The following is a 22,729-nucleotide window of genomic DNA, read 5'->3' as shown; positions in this document are numbered from 1 at the left end:
TTTCACAGGCCACACTGTGCCTGATTCAGTTCCTCTGCCAGGTGCCCCAGCGCCCCGCCCACCCCTCATGGCGGCCCAGACCCTCCTCTCTCCAAATCCTGGGAAGCTGGAGTCCCAAGGCTGCCTCCAGGCAGGGATGTGGTTCACCAGCAGCCACAAATATTTACCTTGGAGACCTCAGCCCAGCCCAAGGTCTCAGCCCAAATGCAAAGGGTGACTTCCCAGACTGGGGTGTGTAAGATATAAGGTTAGACTTCCAGACCCAGTGTCCGAGGAGAGAAGACTGAGGACTCCGGCGTGTCCAGGTAAAGGTGTAGGAAACGGCCTGAAAGCCTAGGGCACCAGAAAGGTTCTAAGCTGGAGACACCTGTTGCAGGCAGGTCAAGACCAGGAGGGAGGCCTGGCCTGGAGGTAAGCTCCCTTAGTCCACTAGGACCCTCCTAGTAGAGGGTAGAGGCTCTCAGCTCTCAGCTCCCTTGCCCAGAAGACCAAAGAGCAGTGACGAAGGAATTGGACTGGCTGAGTCTTTCCTTGGCCTGATCCCAATGACATAAACCCACCCTGCACACACCAATTATTCTGTGCCCAGCTCTATGCTGGAGTGATTCTGGGGACAAAGAGAAGTATCAGACTAACCGGGCCCTCAAGTAATTCCCAACATGGGCCAGTGTGATACATGCTGTGCTCAAGGAAAGACCAGGGACATTGTGGTAAAGAGCAGTCAAGAAAGGCTTCCTGGAAGAGGTGGCATGTCACTTGAGAAGCCAAGCAGAAGTTGGCTGGACAAAGGAAGAGAGAAAGGCATCCCATTGTAAAGGGAACCGCATAAGCAAAGGCCAGGAGGTGAGGTATGATGTGGCGGGTGTGGGTATGGTGCTTGGATCTGGGGAGGAGACACTTTTCCACAGGAGGGGATGCTACCATACTATTGGCTCCCTGAGCACTCTGATCAGAGGACAGGGTGGTGTGCAAAGATCATGAAGGGAAATAGGGTCAGGGTGTTTGAAAGAAAAAGATTATGGAGTGGGGTGGGGGCTTCCTGGGCAGAAGAGCAGGGTGCCGGGCACTACCTCTCTTACCTTCTGGCTTTGATTCCAAGGTGGTTCCTTCTGACCCCAGTATTAGTTATACTACCATCATCATAAAAACAGCCAATACGCATGAACACTTGTGGCTCATTCAATCTTCCCAACAACGCTGTGATACAAGTACTATAATTACCCCCTATTTTTACAGATGGAAAACTGAGGCTCAGAGAGGGTAAGTCATTTGCCCAAGATCACACAGCAAGTGGTAGCAGCAGGCCTCCAGCTCGGGTCTATCATGGGCCCTGAGGCCCATGATATTTCTCCTCCACTCTCAGTCTTGATGGCCCAGACCTGCTCGGTTGGGCTGGCTCAGATTCCCCGTTTTCCCAAGGCTCCCAAGGCCATTCATTCATTCAGCAACCATTTATTTATTAGACACCCACAGGTGTTTGGGACACAATGCCAGGTGCTTGGGACACAATGGGGAGCAGGTAGACCCAACACTCCTCCCAGAGCTCACAGCCCAGTCTGGGAGACAGATGTTGAACCATTATAGCAAGTGTCTCGGAGAGCTCGTGTTGCCCTAGCCGAGAGACACATGCCATCCAGATGCCATGCTTGTCTTTGGCAGCAAGAAACCCACATGCTGAGCCAAGCAAGGGCTTGGATCTCCAGGTCAGCATCTTCCCTCCCTCCAAGCAGGAGGCAGAAGTTTGCCTGGGGGCTTAGAGACTGAGCCAGGGTGCAGGCTGGAGGGCTCAGGACCAGCTTCCAGGGGCTGACGCTCTGCCCCATGGAGGGCACAGAGCAGCCAAGGAGCAGCCAAGTCCCTCTGCCAGGAGGCACCCACGGGCCTCTTCCTCCCTCTCTCTGCCCTTCTCTCCCTGGGTTCAAGCAGCCACCTATCACTTCTCAGGCCCCTTCGCATCAATCAAGCAAATTTCCTGCCCACTTTGCGTCCTACCTGAATAACCATTGCCCTCCCTTTTCCAAACGTCCTGTCCTGGGCACACAGCAGTCCCCAAGGCAGCATTTCTCCAAGCATAGTCCAGGGCCTCTGACTGCAGGAAGGGAAAAACTTTACAGAGAAAGGGAAATGTGAGCAGAGTTTAAAGGATGAATAAGAGTTCAGCAGGCAGATAAGGAAGGGGAAACACACTACCGGAAGCAGGAAGAGTTAGAACAAAGGCACAGAAACAGGAGAGAATGGGGTTATATTCTGGGAACTTCGAGCAGTTTGGAATGACTGGAACTTTATAGAGCAAGAGGGGAATAAGCAGGAGGTGAAGCTGGCCAAGGTTGGATTGTAGAGGGTTCTAAGTGCCAGACTCTATGAAGGCAGGTACTATTTCATTAGGCCCATTTGCTAGATGAGAAAACTGAGGCAGAGAGGCTAAACTGATTATCTAAGGCCACACAACTAGCACCTAGTGGCAGAGGCAGGACACAGACCCAAAAGTCAGGCTCCAGAGCCCACACTCTTAACCACATCACTAAACAGCCTCTTCTGGACTTTATGCCCCAAGTCACCAGGCATGGTGGGCCTGTCCTTGACCTCTCTGCCCAGCTAACAGGGCCTTCTGTGCTCACCCCAGGTTCCTTCACCTATCACGCGCTGCTCACCGATCCCCAGAAAGATGGCTGGCCCATTAACCTTCACCCTCCTCTGTGGTTTGCTGGCAGTGACTTTGGCTGAAACCACCCTCCGCCCCCCTGCAGTTCTTAGCCTCGGCCGTGAAGTCATCAAAGAGAGTAAGTCTCCGCTGCCCAAGCCTCACTGCCATAAGGCAAGAGGGCAGGTGGAGTGGCCCTCCGAAGGAGGGAGGGAGTCCCCCATCACTGGGGGTGTGCAAGGCACAGCTGTGATTCCAGATCCAGGGTGAGACTCGAGAGGATGAGTTATAAAGATTAGGAGTGTCTATGATCTCAAGAGTCCACGATTCCAAGATCCTCCCTTAAATTCCATGATTCCACTGGGCCCCTTCCTTCTTTACGTCCCTCCAGAGCCTCCATGGACAAGGCTCCACATTTTGCCAGCTGGCAGAGGAGGAATATTTACGGGGCCCACCTCCATCGTCACGGAGCAGACAAAAAGATGCGGGCTGAGGGAGCTGGGGTATTTATACCGCGATTCCCATCAGTCATGGGCTGAGGGCTGCTTCTGGAGCTGCCTCTGGAGCAGCTGGAACTTCTGACCTGCTCTTCATACAAGCCAAATGGGCTCTGGCCGCGGGGGGAAAGTCCAGCAGGGACCAGAACCCAGGACTCCCGGCTTCTCCTATCTCAGCTCGGCACCTGAGGCTCTTTGGACAACAGGCCCATATGATGTGGGTGCCAGAGAATTGTTAGCAAGTGTGTTTTGGCAGCAAAACCAGCCCCAACACAGTCTTGTGGGTTCCCTGCCTCTTGGCTCCAGAGCTTGCTGCCGGCTGGCGGGTGGGATGCAGGTCCATACGCCAGTATCCTGGCCAGTGTTCCCGCAGAGGCTGGCAATGCTTGGAGCGTGAATGGTCCCACCTATGCCCCTACCTTCGTCTTTATGTGAAAACGGCTCATCTAGACCACCATCCTCAAAGCCATGTCTCCACAGCGGACGGTCATCCATCCCCTTGCCCTTACATCCGGGTCCAGGTAGCCCTGAGCGATGCCCCCTCCCAGCCTGAAGCCACTGCCATGCCGTCCGTCTTGCCCCTCCTGCTGGACCCTGATTTCTAGGATCTGCCTCCAGGGCTGACACAGGAGCTGAAGGATCACGACGCCGTCAACATCCTCCAGCAGCTGCCACTGCTCAGCACCATACGGGAGAAGCCAGCCGGGGGCATCCCCATACTCGGCAACCTGGTGAACTCCATCCTGAACCATATCATCTGGTGAGTGGAGCGGGACAGACCTAGGCGCTAGCTCGTTCCCCACACCTCCTTCAGAAGCTCCCAGAGGAGTTAACGATGACCGTAAGAGAGTGACACAGGTACCCTAACAGGGTGACCCCAGAGGAAGTTCCCCTGGGGTAGGAGAGCGAAGGGATAGAGTGACACTTCTCAGTGGAGGTAACAGGAGAGCCAATGACTCCGTGCTCACCAGAAGACAAGAAGAAAATGGCATTCCAGGCAGTGGGACCAGCCTGGGCAAAGGCACAGACGGGTGAGAGTCCATCAGAAGAGCTGGCACTCAAGCCCCCAAGGTGAGGACGGAGGTCAGCGGGGCCACGTCACAAAGAGTCTTCCCAGTCAGCCCAAGGAACTGGGATTAGTCTCCAACATGGGGGAATCATGGGAGCATTTTGAGCAGTGGTGACAGGGAGGGAGGGGGCCAGGCCATGCTGGCGAGGAGTCAGGGGACAGGACTTAGGTCCAGCTGCTGGCCAGAAACCCCTGGCTGGCCACCAGGGGAGACAGGAAAGATGAAGTGGCCAGGTTTGGGGATGATACTCAGCTGAGCATAAGGCATGAATCTCATGTCTCCCATGTCCCACCTAGGCTGAAAGTCACCTCAGCCAACATCCTCCAACTGCTGGTGCAACCCTCAGATGAAGGCCAAGGGCTGGCGGTCAAGATCCCCCTGGACATGGTGGCTGGACTCAACACGTGAGTGTCTCCTCAGTCAGACACAGCAGGCCTGACAGGTTCATTTACACATCGCCCCTTTTCTCCAGGCAGGTATCTGGTAAAGAGAGTCCCAAGCAGAGGGAAGAGCAAGTGCAAAGATCCTGAGGCACCTGCTTTGTCCAAAGAATGGCAAAGAGAGTGGAGAGAGGGGGAGAGAATGGTGGGAGGTGAGGGCTTTGTGGCACTTTGTGGGCCAAGGAGAAGACTTGGCTTTTACTGAGTGAAATGGGAACCATGGAGGGTTCTGAGCAGAGGAGGGACAAGACATGATTTAACTTTTAAAGAATCCCTCTGGCTGTGTGTTTAGAGGCAGGGAGGGTGTCCAGAAGGGAGGGCGTACTGTTACATTCAGGAGGAGCCAGCGATGGCTTGGACCAGGGTTTGGAGGCAGGAAGGTGGTGAGCAGTGATCAGACTCTGAATATGTTTCAGAGGTAGGTAGAAGAAACAGGATTTTCTGATGGACAGAATGTCAGAGAGAGAGAGACAGAGAGAGAGAGAGAGAGAGAGAGAGAGAGAGAGAGATTGAGAGAGGTCAAGACTGTCCCCAGGGATTTTGCCTGTGCAACTGGCAGGATGGAGTGGTCAGCAACCAAGATGGGAACGATCATGAGAGGAGCAGGTTTGGGGAAGGAGCTGGAGTTCAATTTTGTACATGTTAAATTTGCAGCACCTGTCAAGACATCTGGGTACAGAGTTGGGTATCAGTTTGGGAGCTGTTGACATATGCAGAGGATTTAAACCAGGAGAGGGATCCAAACCCTGAGCCTGGGACATGGTGGGGTAGAAACTGGGGGAGATGCAGAGAATCAGCAGAGGCGCTTGAGCTGGGAGGTGAGAGAGACAGATGGCATGTTTGCCCGGACCCGGGGCTGAGACAGCACGGACATCTCCACTCCCAGGCCCCTGGTCAAGACCATCGTGGAGATGCACATGCAGACAGAGGTCCAAGCCATCATCACAGTGAACGCCAGTGAGAGGGGCCACACCCACCTCGTCCTCGAGGACTGCTCCAATAGCCATGGGAGCCTGCGCATCAGCCTGCTGCAAAAGTGAGTGTGGCCACCTGCCTCCGGGTTCCCACCGTGCCCGGGAGGGGACCAGGTGGTGGCCTTCCCCCATTTTACAGTTGGAGAACACTGAAGCCCAGAGAAAGAAAGGGACTTATATCCCTCCTGACTCTTGGCTGAAGCTCCTTCCAGGGAATCTGTGATGCCAAAGAAAGTTCAAGACATCAAGAGCAGAATCAAGGATGGTGGGATTTCAGGCATCATGCCAGGAAGTGGGGCAAACATTTGAAGGCAGAGAGGAGCCACATTCCTAGGGCGCCTCAAACCACCTCAGGCAGCCTTGAGTGGAGCATTGGGTAAAAACACACTTTGGAGTCAGGCAAATGCATCGTCTTCATTCACTGTCTGTGCAATGCTGGCAAGGTGCATTCCTATGCCTCCGCTTCCAGGCCACAGTGACAGGACGAGATCGGGCTGCAGCCATAAGCATTCCCCACAGTGCATGGCAAACAGCCGGTGCTCAAAAACGTGCTTTCCTCCACTTCTTATCAGGAGAATGGGGACAAATGCCAATGCCATCATCCCAGTCTCCAGCACACATTTCTAAAGACAACTCCCAGCCCCTAGTTCGTGAGAAGTCTCTGCCACCATCTACATCTGGCTGGGGGTCTACTCCACACTCCGGGCTGTGTGACCATGAGCAAGTGTCTTCTTCCCCTGGGCTCTGTGTTCCCTTCTATAAAACAGCGTCATCTCTGGCCCTTCCTAATCTCTCTCCCCTTCTCCTCTCCGCAAGGCTCTCCTTTCTGGTCAACTCCTTAGCCAACAAGGTCATGAGCCTCCTGGTGCCAGCCCTGCCCAAACTGGTGAAAACCCAGGTAAGTGGAATCACGGCCTCTCTGGCCTGCAAAGATTGCTCCCCCTGTGGGTCTGGGGTGGAACTGCAAGCTGGTGCTAAGGGCCCCGTGTCTCCTTGAGTTAGGAAAACTCTGGGCCTGACCATTCTTTCAGTGGCTCATTGAGGCAAAGGTAACAGAACTGCCAGAAGTCACCCAGGAGGCCTTGAACAGCGATGTGCTGATAAATTATTAACAACGGACTCTCGAGAGGTTGAGGGGAAAGGAAGCCTGATTTGAAGCACTTGCTGATTTCTCTGGTATAAACACTTCCTCTGAGGCCAATTTCAAGCTACTAATGTGATGTCACTGAGCAGAGTTGGGAAGAATGGCACAGGAGCACACTATTGTATGGTATTTCTGCCACACGGATACAAGAGACGTAAATAACCTCAAGAGCAATAGATAAGAGTAAAATATAACAAAGTAATCAGGAAGTGATGAGTTTTGAATTCTCATGAGCTTTGCTTTTATTTATTTTATTTAGTTTTATTTAGTTATTTATTTAGAATTTAATTTTTAATAACGTCTGGGTTTAGCACATGGCTCAGAAATTCCTGAAAACTTAACACTTGGCCCTTGCAAAGTGGTCCAGGCTGGTTCTAGCATACATGAGTCTCCTATCAACCTGATCAACCTGTGGTCTTCAGGGGTCTGTCCCCCACCAGGCCCTGCTGGATCTATCTTTCTGAGGCAATAAACATACGTTAATCTCAGTGTATATGTCCCTTATAGGGCACATATACAGTGAATTATAACTATAAGTTGGATTCATTCACTTTGACCATTGATTTCCATTGTAAATTTCAAGATGGGTTCACCACAGTGGGCCTCCTGGAGATCAAAACACCTTGTCAGATAACTGATGTTCTTTATAAGAAAACTTTTTTGAATTGAAAAGGTGATATAATAACTGAAATGACTTGGGGGGAAAGTGCCCATAATCCTTCTACCTTAACTTGGCACCTATTCTCTCTTTTGTGTATATATTGCCTTCCAATCTCCATCCATATGCATTCATAGTTTTATGTGGCTCTTCTCAGCATCAATATAATTTAATAGTCCTTAAGCTATACGCATGTTCTATGCCACTATATAACATTCATAATTATTGTAATAGCTGCATCATACTTAATACTTCATTAAACCATGCAGAGAGACTTCTAAAAAGAATCTGAAAATGAAGAATTTTGTAAAATTTGTCTCTTCTTACATGAGATATTTTTTTCTTTTAAGATTTTATTTCTGCTTAGAGGTAGGAGTTTCTGAAAGTAGGACCCAGCTAGAAATTTTTTCCCAGTCTCCAACAAAATCATATTTTAACTGGCATCATACTTCACCAGCTAAAAATGTACTTTCCACTAGAAAATATGGCATAAAAATGTTCTTTGCATAATATCTCTTTTTAAGGGTGAAAGTTAAGTATAATGAATGATTCGAGAAAATTGGCATTTTGTTAATCACTATCGTTTCCCCACTGTCACTCAGTGGATTTGATTCAACGGTCATGTGAAAATTTTGCCTGAAATGAAGAGAAAAGGCACAGCATGCTTAACTCTGACAGGAGCCCAGCTAGAAAATGCTGAAGCCCTTTCCAGTGATTTACACTGGAATGTAAATGTGGGCCCCAGCCCCAGCTGCACATCAGAACAACCTGGGATAGCTTTTTAAAATACTGATAGATACTCCAATGTCATGGGTGTGGGTGGCGCCCTAGTATCCTAGAGGGTTCTAGCTGGTATCCCGGACGATTCTAATGGGTAGTTAGGGTTGAGAGCCACCGGTGGAAATGAAAGAAAGAGAGTTGTGAGAGATGATTGCCAGCGACACCCTTCCCATGAGGAACAGGCTGGTCCCTGGCAGGTGAGTGGGTCTCCGAGCCCAAGCCCCTCATCCTCCCTGGGTTCTGGGTTGGCAAAGCAGCTGGGGGCAGGGAACGCGTTTTTCACAGAAAAAAGTTAACTGTTCATAAAAAACTTTCATAGGAAAAGTTTCTCAAAGTGCACTGTCCTCTCTCAAGAGTGGCAATGGGTGATCAAGCAGAAGATTCTTCCACCAGGGATATTGCATCTAAGACAAAGTGACAAAATCTCAGTGCACTGCCCTAGAAAATGTGCTGCCTAGAGCAGAGAACAAGGCTCTGGAGTCCCGTGAGCAAGTGAATGAAAGGTTTAACCTTCTCCTTAAGCAAAATAGGTGAGGCCAGGATTAGGTTAGACCAGAGCTTCTTACCTTCAGCGTTACTGACAGTTGAGTCATATAATTCTTTGTTGTGGGAGCTGTCCCACACTCTGTGGGGGTGTTTAGTGGCATCCCTGGCCTCTATCCACTAGATGTTGATAAACCCTCCCCCCAGTTGTGACAACTAAAAATGTCTCCAGAAAGTTCCAAATATCTCCTAGGCAACAAAATCAGCCCCCTGCTGAGAACTGCTAGCAGTCTTAGGGGAAGAAGAGCTCACTGGGCAAAGGGACGTGTTGGAGCTAGAAACCCACAAAAGGCACAGAGATTGTTCATGAGTCTGGCTGGGTCTGCCTTGCCCGCCCCCGTTCTAGAGTCTGACATGCAGAAGGAACTCAGTAAACAGTGGTTGAATAAGTAAGTGAATGAAGAAATGAATTCTCCATTTCCCTCTTATGGAAAACATGGGCTCCTGTGAACAGGACAAAGAGTCTGATGGGGAGGGCAGCTGGCTGGCCAGGCACATCGTGGACATAGGGGAAGGGACAAACCACTGCAAAAGATCCCAGGCAACACCAGGGGCTGGGGAGGGCTCCAGACGGCACGGATGGCTGGCGGAGTGGACACAACACCAAGTCCTCAATCCCATAGGCAAAAACCTCTATGGCCATGGACACATGGGCTCAGGCTGGGTGGGCCAGACACGGATCACTTGGGGTTAGGGTCCGGCCCCTCAGTAATGGAGTCTCTGCATTTGTGCTGTTGCAGCTGTGTCCTGTGATCAAGGAGGCCTTTGAGGACATGCATGTGGACCTCCTGAGCCTGGTGAGGGGTAGGTGAGCTCTCTCCCACCTTTTTCTTTTGCTGCCGAGCTGGCCTCCACGCTCTGGCTCTGCCCAGAAGAGGCCTCCCAAGTCACATCTGCACAGTAACTTGGCCCAGCAGCAAATGAATGAGCATCCATGGATCCCTCCCAAAGATAAGCAGACAGGAACTCACCACAGCTGTGACTTCACAAGGACCTACCATGTGCAAGTTTATGTGAGCCAGATTTCCAAGTTCAAATCCCAGGTCTGCCACTGACTTGTTCTATCACTTTGGGAAAGCCACTCCACTTCCTTACCCTCACTTTCCTCATCTGTAAAATGGGGCTCATACATCCCTACCTCACAAGATTGTTAGTGAGGATTACAAGTCTACAGGAAAGTCCCAGGCACACGGCAGGTGCTCTCTGCCTGGCACAGAGAAGAGTTTGCAAATGTGAGCTGAATGGATGAATGAGTGAATGAATGAATGAACAGATGCTATAGCAATTACTGTGGGCTTATTGAGGAGAGAAAACAAGGGAAAAGACAAAATGTGTGCTCAGGAAGGAGGTCGTTTCTCCCTTCCCAAGAGTAGCAGAGATGGGAGGACCCAGGCTTCTGTCTCTATGTCACAACTGTACTGTCCTCAGAGGTCTCAGAGTGGGGATTAGCGGGAAGAAGAAAATTCTACCATCCACTGTTTCAGGATCTGAAGAAGCTCACTCAAAGGGTGACCAGGGAGGAGGGGAGAGAGAAGAATGGAATTAGTACACATTGAACACCCACAAAGCACCTACTGGGCTGGGTGTTTTATATACACTGCCTCAGTGACTCCTCAGATAATTCCATAAAGTGGCCATCATTACCCCACTTCACAGATAAGAAAACTGAGGCTCAGAGAAATTAAGTCATTTTCCAAGTTCACAGAGGAAATTAGGGATGAGGAAGGTTTGAACTCAATTCTGCAAGTTCCAAGTCTGGAGTCCTTCATATATGGGCCAACTTAAATAGGTACCAGTCCTGTAAACCTACGAAGCACGTATTACTGTTATACCTACCCCCATTTTAAGAGGAGAAAATTGAGGTTCAGAGGTAGGAACAGACTAGCCAAGGCTACTGAGGCTCAAAGGGAAGTCTGTCTGGCTCCTCTTTTCCTCAGGAGCAGGGCAGGAGGTCTCTCCAGGGGAGCAGGGGATCCAAGGATTCACTGCCCCCGCCTGTCCCTGAACCCCTCTGCAGCCCCGCCCATTCCCGGGCCCAACAGCCAGGGCAGATGAGACACCACTGCCACCTGGCGGCCAAGTGGGGAATCCTGAGGCAAACACAAGCAATCCTTTGCATAGATGGGCATGCACCAGGTACTCTGTCCCAGGGGGGGATGCATGCAGATCACCATCCCCTGGAGGAGGTGGAGAGTTATAAGCAATAGTTCAGTCTTGTTCCAAACCAGGACTCTGGCACAGGACCGACTGGGTTCAAATCCTTTCACAGTATGACCTTGAGCAAGTCATTTTGCTCTTCTGAGCCTCAGTTTTCCCATCTGTAAAATGGGGGTAATAATAGGCCCTACCTGCTAAGGTTACTGCAAAGACCAAATGAGTGTAAGTGTAAAGGTTTAGCACAGCCTGCGGTGCTTGACATACGCTCAGTAAATGTCATTCCCATCATCATTATCAACACTGCTATTCCTGCTCCTCCCTACAAACAGAAAGCCCAACCGGCCGAATGCAGCCCCCAAAGCGCCCTGTCCAATACTGCCCTCCTCCCTCACAGAACTTTCTTCTTGTCCCAAGCAGCGCCCATTTCCCTCGGCTCTAACCACCTGGAGTTTGACCCTCTGTCTCCTGCCATCAAGGGTAATGTTATCCAGCTGAAGCTGGGGGTGAGTGTCATGGGGCCTCAAAAGTACAGCAGGGACATCACTGCCCTTCTCTCACCGCCAAAGATCAGACACCACGGGTCTGTTTCAGGGGAGAAGATACCGCTCAGGGTTAGGACACGCAGGCTGATTTAGAAAAATCTCCACGGGCCGAACGTGTCCCACGCACACCATCTTGATGGAGGAACGCCAGCAGGTGGAATCCAAGGGCTACACGCAGAACGTCAGCCCCAGTGATCTGTCCTCCGACCCCGTTTTCCCCACTCAGAGGCCAGAGTACGCACCGGTGCTCTTGGCCTTCCTCTCAGGCAAGCCCTGCCAAACCCCAAATATCTGACGACTTTGAAACAAGAGCCCAGGACCAAGACCCATCACTGGGGATCACACAGACCTAAGTTTCTCTCCCAGCTCCACAACTCCCTGGCTGTGTGACTTTGGGCAAGTTTTGTCACCTCGCTGAGGCTCAGTTTCCCCATCAGTAAAATGTAGACAATAAAGTCACCAAGAAGATGAAGTGGCAGGCAGAGGGGGCCAGTAACCGTCAGCTGTCTGTAAAATGTGAGGCCGTGCACTCACACTGGGGCTGGAGTCCCTGAGGGACCTGGCCAACCTGGAAAGCCTGAATCCCAGGCCAGTTTTCACGGATCTTTTGGGAAGCTGTCACAATCAAACATTTTAATCGATTTTGTTGCAGTTTTGAATTTTCCCTTCACCCAAAGTGTTTCTGAGATATCTGAGAACTTAAAACCTAAATGCTAAATAAGGTATCTAGGTTTTAAAAACAGAGATTAACTGAGGGGTGCTAGAGGAGTAGAGGTTGCTGGCCACCTGAGATAACTCATCACCTCGGGCAAGATACTGAATTCCAGGCTAAGCTTCCGGTCAGCAAATGCAAAAAGGGAAACAGGATGAACGGTGTCATTTTCTTCTAGGTTGCTATTGGCTAAGACTTTGGAGTTAAGGTTCCCAGCCAACTCTCTGCTTTGTGTCTCTTTAGGCCAAGTTGGTGAACTCTCAAGGAAATGTGACCAAGTGGTTCAAAGAGTCTGCAGTTTCCCTAACGGTGCCCGCCCTGGACAACACCCCTTTCAGCCTCACTGTGAGGCAGGATGTGGTGAATGCTGCGGTAGCTGCCTTGCTCCCTCAAGAAGAACTCGTAGTCCTGTTGGACTATGTGGTAAGTCTTGGCATGAGAGGACGGGGCCCCCTCTGCTACATCATGGGAATTTCCTGAATCAAGGGGCCTCAAGGACTGCCCTAAGCCTCTGAGCAGTAATCCCCTGTCAGGCTCAGTTTAAATCCCTCCAGTAATGAAGAGCTCACCCCCTCCTCAAACAGACCCTGACTCTAACATATGGCTCTAAAGCTGCAACTTTCCTTGTAACATCCAGCGCCAGACCCAGTTCTGTCCTCTGGAACCTGATACAGCCGCTTCCTCTACCAAATAAGAGTCCTGTCAAGCCAAAGGGCATCTTAGATATTGAGTGGTCCTGGGACAGCAATCGTGCCCCTGCTGTCCACTATGGAGCCCACGGCAGACATCACTAATCAGTCAGGGTCCCCCTTACAATTGAGCCTAGATGCCGACACGGCCCCAGAATCCTTATATTAACCCAGCGTAGCAGACAATCACCACCCATCAGCTGGAGTGTGTCACCTCCTCTCGAATGACCAATGGGGAAACTGAGGCCCAAAGCTATGGGAGGGTGGCAGGAGTTCGGGTCAGCTGACAGGCAACAGATAACCAAGGTCTTGGAGATTAGAACTCAAGAGTAAGGGACCAAAACGATGAGAAAAGAGGAATGGTCACTGGCAACCACATTCATGACAATAGTAAGAATTGGGTCACTTCTCTATGTCCTCAGGGAGCAGGGAGCTGCCCAAGACCCAGAACCACCAACTCACAGTAAAACGCCAGGCCAGTGAGAACCCCATGCCCCGCAGCAGCTGACATAGGGGCTGTTTTCCACCAGTGACAGTCATGGGGCCTGGACCATCAGACCCACCAGGTTTTCTGGGGGTCTGGGGATCTGGGCAATGGGGCTGCTGGAGGTGTGCCTCCCTTTCCCCTCCAGCTGACCCACTCTGCCTTCCCCTCGTCCTCAGCTTCCTGAGCTGGCTCGCCAGTTGAAGTCAAGCATCAAGGTGATCAGTACCAAGGTTGGTCCATTCGCTGTCTGCAGTTTGATGGGTGCTCGCTGTGATCTGTGCACTGTCCTCTGAGGAGTAAAATACATGTAGGACTGTTCTGTTTCCTTCCAGCCCTAGTGTCTGCAGCAGACCGGGTCCCTGTCCTCACAGAGTTTCATTCTAACAAGGCAATGTGACCTGCATCAATATTACACAGATAATATTTCAGTTACAAGTGTGGTGACAAGGGATAGATTCTAGGGGTTATGAGGGCATTACTGGGACACCTGATATAATCCAGGAAATTAGAGAGGGCTTCTCTGAAGAGAAGGGTATTCCAAACAGGGAGAAGCAAGACCAAGGGCTGTGAGATGGGGAGAACAAGAATTCGTTCCGGGCTCTGAGAGAAGGACAGTGGCTGAAGTACAGAAAGGAAGTAGGGAGGCCAGGAAGGTGGACAGGAGCCAGGTCACAGGGGCTACATGGGGCCTGTGAGCCATGGGGAGGCACTTGGGAGGCCTCATGCGGATCTCATATCTTTCCAGGCTGCGGATCAGCTGGGGCCCACACAGATGGTGAAGACCCTAACTCAAGAGACCCCAGATCTCCTTCTGGATCAGGGTACTGCCAAGGTGGCCCAATTGATCGTGCTGGAAGTATTCGCCACCAATGAAGCCCACCGCCCCTTCTTCACCCTGGGCATTGTGAGTCCAATTGTCTATGGCACGAGCAGCAACCTGGGGGACCTTCCTACTCACTGGTCTTATTCACCCCCTCTTGCTTTGCTGTTTCCAGCACTCTTGGCAGGGATGGGGGAGGGGGAGTTCTGAACCAACAACCAGGGGCTTTGGTCCAACTCTGGTCCTATGACTTTATTAGTTAGGATCTTTAGGAAGAAACTTAATTCACATGCACAGAAGGAATTGTATTAGTTCATATAACTGAAAAGTCCAGACGGTCTAGCTTCAGAAATAGCTGGATCCAGGTGCTCGAACAATGGCATCTTCATTCTTCTCTTCCCACCTGGAAGCTGTGTTTTCCTATGTGCTGCCTTCATCCTCAGACAGATTATCTTCTCATGGAAGTGCCCGAAGCTGTATCAAGATATCAGGTTGGCAACATCAGCTGAACCAGCCTCTTTTCCTCCGGGTAGTTGCAGCAAAAGTCCCAAAGCTAACTCTCATTGGATGAGCTTGGGTCATGTGCCCATTCTTGAACCAATCAGTGTGGCTAGAAAAATACACCTGAGTCGGGAGTTTGGCTGTATCCAAACCACACAGACTGAGGGGGAGAAGGGTAATTCCTCTTCTGAAGTATGAGCAGAACTAAATCAGCTCCAAGTAAGTTCTTGATTGATTTTCTCAGTAGCCCCAGCAGGTCACATCTCAGAGTTTCCATGTAGCAGGGGGACTCTGTGGGTACAGGTATAGAGGTGGGGGGTCCCCAAAGGATAATCCCAATAGTATGGTATCTTAGGGTCGGGCCCTAGAAACAGAGCCTAAGAGAAGGATTCTTACAAAAGTAATTTATCGGGGAGAGCTGCCAGAGAGTCCCATAGAGGAGATCTGAGTGGGGCCCCAACCACATCCACGACAGAGGGCAAAGGGCAAAGGGAAAAGACGAGGCAGGATTCATGTTTGGGCACTGGAACCATGCTTAACCAAGGAGTCTGGAAGTATCCGGCTGTTGGTAGACTAAAGTTGGCACTCTCCTTACAACACGGTTGCTGCGTATAGTTGTGCAGGTTGTTCACCCACACTGTCAGGGGGTACTGTTCACAAAGAATACAGGATGCACAGTGCCCTGGCTTCCTATGTTAAAGGATATTCTGACCCCGCAACCAGCAGGAGGAAGGGACTGCCCATGCCAGCCTCGCTCTTTATTGACTTGGCCCCTCCTTGGCCAATGGCAGACACTTTTCAAAAGGCCATCAAGCCCAGGCCTGCAGGACAAGTCTGGTCTCTGGGTGCATCCGACCTGGAGCTGGAGCCTGGCTCTGCCCTCAGGCTCACCCAGCCCACAGGTCAAGTTGATGTATATCTTTGACGCCCATATTGGAGACCTTGCTAGCTACTGACCTTCCAATAATAACAAGGGTTAATATTTACTGGAGGCTTACTGGTCTTCTTTGTCCCTCAGTTTCCTCACCTTTACAATGGGGTAATAATAGGAGCCTCTTCACGGGGTTGTGAGGATCAAAGGAGATAATCAGATAAAGTTACTAAAACACTGCCTGACACACAATGAGGGCTCTGTGCATATCGGCAGCTGTCATCATCATCATCATTGCCCACAACAACCCCATGTTGTAATCTGGTCAGCAGACGGTGGGTACAAATACTGTCTCATTTAATAGAAGAGGAAAGCGAGGCCCAGAGAGGCCAAACCCTTTCCCAAAGTCAGAGCCAGTAGCTGAGATCTAGACAGTGTCGACCTGACCCCAGATCCTCCTTCTATAACCTCACAGCCCATGCTTGACGCAACTCCTGAAAGAAATGGGGCCTGGGCTTCTCTCGTTGCAGGAAGCCAGCTCAGAAGCTCAGTTTTACACCAGAGATGACCGACTTATGCTCAGCTTTAACGAAATCAGGTAAACATGTAAATGACTGTCTCACCCTGTGACCAGTGGGATGTTTCGAATCTCTGGGGTGTGAGCATGGATGGAATAAAGGCTACTCCTAGATGGGCAGAAAGGCGACCTTGCCTGGACTATCCCGCTTTGGGGACCAAATGTCAGAGAAAGGGAAAGAAAGGAAAGTGGCCTTGCAGCAGCCATGGGAACAGCCTGCCCAGCACCATCCCCTCAGCTCATTCTAAACACCTCCAGGACAGTGGCTTTGACAGTCAAGCCCAGATGCTGACCCCAAGCCCAGAAGCACAGGGCTCCAGCTGCCCCTTGTACTTCTCCCCACACCCCATAGCCCTCCTGTTGCCCCAAAGGGAGTTCAGGGGTTGCAAACTAGAGCCTGCTGGAACAAGTCAAGCTCTACATAGTAGGTGCTCCATAAATAGTTGTTGAGTGAGTGAATGAATGAGTGAATGAGTGAGCCTCTGAGGGGCCATTCTCACTGGCATCTTCTGTTGCAGTTCTGATCGAATCCACTTGATGAACTCAGGCATTGGCCTGTTCAACGTGAGTATTAATAGATTGTCCCTGGGGCACAGGGGAGAGCCCGGGATGGTCCATTTCAAAGACAGACATTGACCAGGATTTGCTTCGAACAAGGTCCCCATAGGCAGCCCCGTGGTGGGCTGGCCAGCCTCCACGTTATCAGCCACAAAGTCCAACCTCCTGGCTATGGTGTTTACTGAGCATCTGCTATATGCCGGACACAGCTGAGAACGTGCTAAATGCTCACAGATACACAATTACTTTTCTTCTGTAACATTTTGGTCCTAAATGAGAAAACAAATCCCTTCTTTTTGCAATCTCATTTTGCTCATGTAGACTCATCTCAGTGACCCTGGACAGCCCCTTCCCTGAGGTCCTCTGTTTCCCCAGCTGAGACAGAGTGGATCAGGGATCTCAAACTGGCTGCTTCCTGTCTCCTGCCACGGTTTCGTTTTGTTTTGTTTTTTGGTCCTCATGTTTTGTTTTGTTTTTTAATTTTTTTTTTTTTTTTTTTTTTTTTTGGCTAATTTTTAAGTGGGGAGGTTCTCACATGAAAATCAGAACTTCTGGCTTCACCAGAGAAGTCAAAAGTTGGGAACCAGGGTGAAATTCCCCCAGGGCAAATTCAGCTAGAACAGAGCAGTGGAGCCCCTGAGGGCAGGGAGTGCATCCCTCTAATATTCCCCAATCCCCCAGATGGGTTTGCATGTCTGGTCCCAGTATGTCTGGTCCCCTGGATCCCTCACAGCTCTCACTGGCAGAGGCCTGGGATTCCACTATGTCTCCTGGCTGCCCTGATCCTGGGGCTGGGCCATACCCATTCTAGGAATAGCTGGGGGGTGAGGGGGGCGGGGACTCAGGATCCTCAGCCATGGTAACAATGCCCCTCTCTCTCACAGCCTGAACTTCTGAAAAACGTCACCACTGAGATCCTCAACTCCGTCCTACTGCCAAACCAGAATGGTGCGTCCCTTTGCCGTCCATCCCCCCCACTCCCTAGGGCTTTGAGGGTGGATGCTTCACTCCACCCGCCTGCATCTCACTTTTCTGTCAAATTCCACCTCCTCCAGGAAGTCTTCCTGGTCACCCAACTAGAAATGACCTCTCCCATCTCCAACTTTCCAGCCCAGTTCCTTTACTAGTGCCAGTACATAGGCATGCAAAGACAAACCAGGCAATGCTCCCGCCTCACAGGGCTGATGGCAGAGAGACAGAGGTGTAAACAGACAACTAGGACACGCTCAAGGTGCCTCAGGTAGACCTGGGTTCAAGTCCCGATTCCCCTTCTTGTTGGCTACCTGGCCTTGAGCAAGCTGCCTTATCATCCTAACTCAGTTTCTCCATCTGTAAAATGGGAAAATAAAGTACCTTGCTCAGGCACATAAAGGAGACGATGATTTTAAGGGGCTGAAAGAGGTGCCTGGCACAGTTGGGTCTCAACGTCTCTTAACTATTCCTGATGTTTGCATTGTTATTTGTGTTACTAGAGGTGGAAGTCAAGAGAAAAGGTGGAATTACTCTACTTAAGCCCCAAGTTGGGGAGGGAGACGTGAATTACTAACCTATGCCAACGACATCTTTTTCATTATTTTATTAGAGTAGGAAATCTCAACGTACAGGCACCTCCCTTGTGAATGACAGGGAGGTCATTCCTTATGACAGAACAGTCATTCTGGCTGTTCTTTAGCAGAAATGTGGGAGGAGGTGAAGAGTGCCCTTTGGAGCTACCAGCTACTGTGCTGGAAGCACGGGGAGGGGAGATGAGCCTGGGTGGATGCTGGGGCCAGAGAACCGGCAAGAAGCATGAGGCACAGTCCGAACTGGGTGTGCCAGGTCCCGAGTTCCCTGCCCACGGCTGCTCTATCCCACCCCAGTCTCTGACCACATTCGTTATTTCAGGCAAACTAAGATCCGGGATCTCGATACCGATGGTGAAGGCCTTGGGATTCGAGGAAGCTTCGAGCTTTCTTACCAAGGTGAGTGGGATTAAACATCCTGCCCCAGGGAGGGCACAGTTGCTGGGGGAGCCCTGAGCTGGGAGGTAGGGCCTGCACTCCAATGCTGACCCCACTGGTCACTCATGGGGGGCCTTGGACAAGTCCCTTCTTTTCTCGTGGCCTCACTTCTTCATCTATAAGTGTAAGAGTGCGACTGTCCTAGCCTGGGGTGCATTCGTCTCCGGCTCTTTCTGTTCTACCTGTTACTCATTCATTCATTCATTCATTCACTCATTCATTTGTTCATTCATTCAGTAAGGCTTGGCACACAGTAAATGCTCAATAGATGCTCGCTGAGCAATGTCCCCTTGACACCTACTAGGGAGTGAGGCTATCACAGCATCACTCCCACCCCCAAATATTATCATTAACAATATTTAATAGCCCATAATCACTCTGTGCCATTCAACAGCATCTTGTTCAGTCTTCACACTCACCCTATGTGGTATATCCCCATTTTGCAGACAGAGAAACTGAGACTCGTGAATGACAAATCCATTTCCAAGGACACACACAATAGGTGGCAAAGTTGGGATTTGCACTCTGCACCTGCCCTCATAACACCTGCTTTGGTCCCCAACTTCTGCAGGAGCCAATGACAGTGAGGTGGGCTCCTCTCAGTCAGCCAGCCAGTCAGCAGGCATTTATTAAGCACTTACTGTGTACCAGGCACTGATCACAACAGTGAACAAAACAGACAGAAACCCCTGCCTTCTTGGAGTTTCTAGTCCACTCTAGGTGGGGGAGACATTGAAAGCAGATTTTTTTTTTTAGTTTATTTACTTATTTTGAGAGAGACAGAGACAGCATGAGTTGGGGAGGGGCAGAGAGAGAGAGACAGAGAGACCGAGAATCTCAAGCAGGCTCCGCACTGATGCGGAGCCTGATGCAGGCCCCGAACCCACAAAACCGTGAGATCATGACCTGAACTGAAACCAAGAATAGGATGCTTAACCAACTGAGCTACCCAGGTGCCTTGAAAGCAGAATTATTAAGAATTAAGAAAATCCAGGGAGGTTGGGTGGCTCAGTCGGTTGAATGTCCAACTCTTGATTTCAGCTGAGGTCATGATCACACAGTTCATGAGAGATCAAGCCCCGCATCAGTATCTGTTAAGCAGCACAGAGCCTGCTTGGGATTCTCTCTCTCTCGGTCTCTCTCTCCCTCTTTCAAAATAAATAAGATTAAAAAAAAGAAAAAGAAAAAGAAAAAGAGGGGCACCTGGGTGGCTCAGTCAGTTAAGTGTCTGACTTTGACTCAGGTCATGATCTCCCAGTCTGTGAGTTCGAGCCCCGCGTCAGGCTCTGTGCTGACAATTCAGAGCCTGGAGCCTGTTTCAGATTCTGTGTCTCCCTCTCTCTGCCCCTCCCCTGCTTGTGCTCTGTCTCTCTGTCTCTCTCTCTCAAAAATAAATAAAACATTAAAATTTTTTAAATAAATAAATAAAAAGAAAATTAAAAAAAGAAAAGAAAATCCACAGGTGATTGCCCACCCTTCCATGGCCAAGGTGTCCAACCTAAGGCCAGAAGGCCAAACTCCTATTAGTCCTGATTTTCCTAAAGTTGTGGATTGGTATCAGTGAATTCCTGAATTATTAAGTTCTGGAGAAATTCACAAAGGAAAGAAGTCTCAGAAATGCCTCTCCACATGCCACGAGATCACATTGGTGGCAGGGTAGGAGGCTTTGTTAACTAGCTTCCAAGGCAAGTTGTGGATGACTTACTACCAGCTGCCCACCCCCAAAATCTGTGTCTACCCTTCAGCTGGCTGCGATGGACAAAAACAAGGACAGCGCTGTGGATAGTACAGAGAGAGGCTGAAAGTCTAGACTCAGAAACCAGAGGACCATTTCAATCCCGGCCCTGCCTCTCTCTAGCCATGGACCTCAGGCAGGTCCTTCAGCCTGAGCCCAGCTTTCTCATCCATAAAACCCAGCAGACGTATGAATACACAGGTCTTACTCTGACGGACTACATTGCAATGATCCAGTTAAAATATAAGCAGTTTATCTAAAATACATGCTACACTCAACTCATGTTGGATGAACAGCAGTGTCCATACAACTAAATGGCTAGAGCTTGGTTTATTTCACATATCTCTTCTTAGGAGGCATTTAGCTACTTTCCTCTATTTTTTTTTTTTTTAAATCAACTTGCATTGCATGCTCCATCATTTGTACTTTGGGTTGGAAAGGTATCGTTTCATTCTTTGGGTCTGTTTCCAAGTTTCCTGTTTTGCTCTATTCATTTGTTTTGAGATAGCAGTCCATCGATTTCCTTTTTATAGATGTGTATATGTTTTAAAAGCTAGCCAGAGGAATGAATAAGTGGATAGATATGAGATAAAGCAAGTATGGTTTAGAAAAAGCTAATGACAGAAACTAGGTGCTAAGTATACAAGTGTTCACTGGAAAATTCTTTCCACTTTGCTCTGTTTAATAATTATCATAATAAAATATTGGGGGAAATCTAATAGGTTAAGTTCCTTCCATCACATTTAGTTTAAAAAAAAAAGAAGAGCATTGTTAAAAAGTTAGCTTGCCTGGACCCAGTGAATACACCTAAGTATCTGCATTTTATGAAACTTCTTGGGGAGTTTTGGTGATCACCTGGGCTCAGGGATGACAGTCCTACACAATCCCATACTTTGCATGCAGACACTTTACCTGTGCTCCAGACCCCTGCACAGCATCACTGTTCACAGACAGACCCTATTCCTCTGACCCTTCCAAGAATTCTGTGTGAGTTCAGGGTCATGATTCCCAAAGCCAGCGGTCACCTTGTGGAACACACACCAGCATAAACCACAACAAGGTAGGGGGTAAAACACTGAATTGGTTTTTCTCCTCCAACCCAAGGATTCTCTTGTGATCACCCCGGCCTCCCAGTAGAGCCCTGGACCACCCTCTTGTCTCCCGTGAAGACTTGGATGATGGCCATCCAGGGCAGGCTGGGTCCCAGTAGGAGTATGGAAGCCAGCTCTGTAGACTGTCTCTCTCTGCAATAAATAAATACTTGTCTGTGACTCCTACAGTGTGGAGTGTATCTTTGTCCCAACTCAGGAGTCATTTGCAGGTTTGGGAACTGAACATCCAAGCCACATCTGAGTCATGTTTAGGCACATCTCAGCCAATCTGGCCTATGCCTGAGCTATGCCTGGGCCGTGCGTGGACTATATGAAGATAACATCCAAGATCATGGCTGCTTCCCTGGGTTTCAGGAATAAGGCAGTCATTTGTGCCCTCCTTCCTTCTGTGCCAGCCTCAATAACACCTATGGTGGGACCATCTCTTTGGTGGGGGACACATGTTTTGTTGATCTAGACAGTGTGATGGATTGAGGGCTCTCTGAACAGTGTGACTCAGGAGAGAAATGAACTAGGGTTTGAATTCTGGCATGACCCCTCAACAGTAGTTTGACCCTTGGGATGTGGCTTCCCCTCTATGGGCCTCAGTTTCCCTCTCTACAAAATGAGGAGAATCGTAGTCCCCACCTTGAATGGCTATCATGAGGATGAAATGAGAGAGAAGTGTTCCTGGCACATGGAAGGTACTCAGACAATGTCATCTGTGGGTGATGTCATCGTCACTATTGTTACCTGGACTTCAGGATGTTGGGCCTTATCACTAAAGGCCCCTCCCACTTGGACAATGTGTGACTGCCATTGTCTCCCTGATGTTAGCAGGTTCAAGACAGACAATAGGGCCCCTGTTCTCTAGACTCAGGCTTACCCCAGGACACAGAGGTCTTCAGGTACACAAAGGACCTCAGAGGATGGGACATTGGGTATTTCAGGAAAAGGCATTAACCACCTTCAGGGTGTAAACAGGCAAGTGAATGGTGACAGCCTGGGAAGGCAGCCAGGAAGGAACTTCTCCTATCTACAAGACATGGGCAAGGCCAAGAGGGACACCAGGGGACAGGACAAGACCCTGCTCGAGACACTTACACAGGGTCAGCAAACACTTGCTGGGCAGTTGCTGAGTGCCAGGCTCTGCAGCTTCCACATACACCCCCAACTCCCAGACACAACTTTGCCATCTGTTCTCCACACATCACATTCCACTGTTTCTCTAAATCGTACTGA

General features: G+C 50.0%; 2 protein-coding genes across 3 annotated transcripts in view; both read left to right on the top strand.

Moving 5' to 3' along the window:
* The window catches only part of LOC109272557 (vomeromodulin-like), a 286,851-nt gene that overhangs the window by 213,911 nt on the left and 50,211 nt on the right, over positions 1–22,729 (top strand). The gene's annotated exons all lie outside the window — the stretch shown is intronic.
* BPIFB1 (BPI fold containing family B member 1) lies at positions 236–21,602 on the top strand. Of its 2 annotated transcripts, none has more exons than XM_053890343.1 (16): positions 236–305; positions 2,624–2,780; positions 3,757–3,898; positions 4,505–4,612; positions 5,535–5,684; positions 6,439–6,520; positions 9,488–9,551; positions 11,322–11,407; positions 12,402–12,581; positions 13,511–13,564; positions 14,080–14,238; positions 16,057–16,124; positions 16,622–16,667; positions 17,546–17,609; positions 18,546–18,622; positions 21,501–21,602. In XM_053890343.1, the coding sequence occupies exons 2-16, from the start codon at positions 2,666–2,668 to the stop codon at positions 21,531–21,533; spliced, it is 1,428 nt and encodes a 475-aa protein (XP_053746318.1). In that variant the 5' UTR covers positions 236–305; positions 2,624–2,665; the 3' UTR covers positions 21,534–21,602. The 2 variants fall into 2 exon arrangements, with proteins under 2 accessions (XP_053746318.1, XP_019314330.1); XM_019458785.2 differs by having other exon boundaries at positions 303–411.

The sequence above is a fragment of the Panthera pardus genome, unplaced genomic scaffold (assembly GCF_024362965.1).
Source record: "Panthera pardus isolate Hobbes unplaced genomic scaffold, ASM2436296v1 HiC_scaffold_25, whole genome shotgun sequence".
NCBI classification, from domain to species: Eukaryota; Metazoa; Chordata; class Mammalia; order Carnivora; family Felidae; genus Panthera; species Panthera pardus.
Note: the sequence above shows the minus strand (reverse complement) of the source record. Positions and strands in the feature narration are given on the sequence as shown.

Bases quoted from the DNA above. Each gene is read 5' to 3' on its own strand.
- BPIFB1 (XM_053890343.1), top strand. From the start codon at position 2,666: ATGGCTGGCCCATTAACCTTCACCCTCCTCTGTGGTTTGCTGGCAGTG. The intron at 3,899-4,504 runs GTGAGTGGAGCG...TGTCCCACCTAG, and splicing joins ATCCTGAACCATATCATCTG to GCTGAAAGTCACCTCAGCCA. The intron at 17,610-18,545 runs GTGCGTCCCTTT...TCGTTATTTCAG, and splicing joins CCTACTGCCAAACCAGAATG to GCAAACTAAGATCCGGGATC.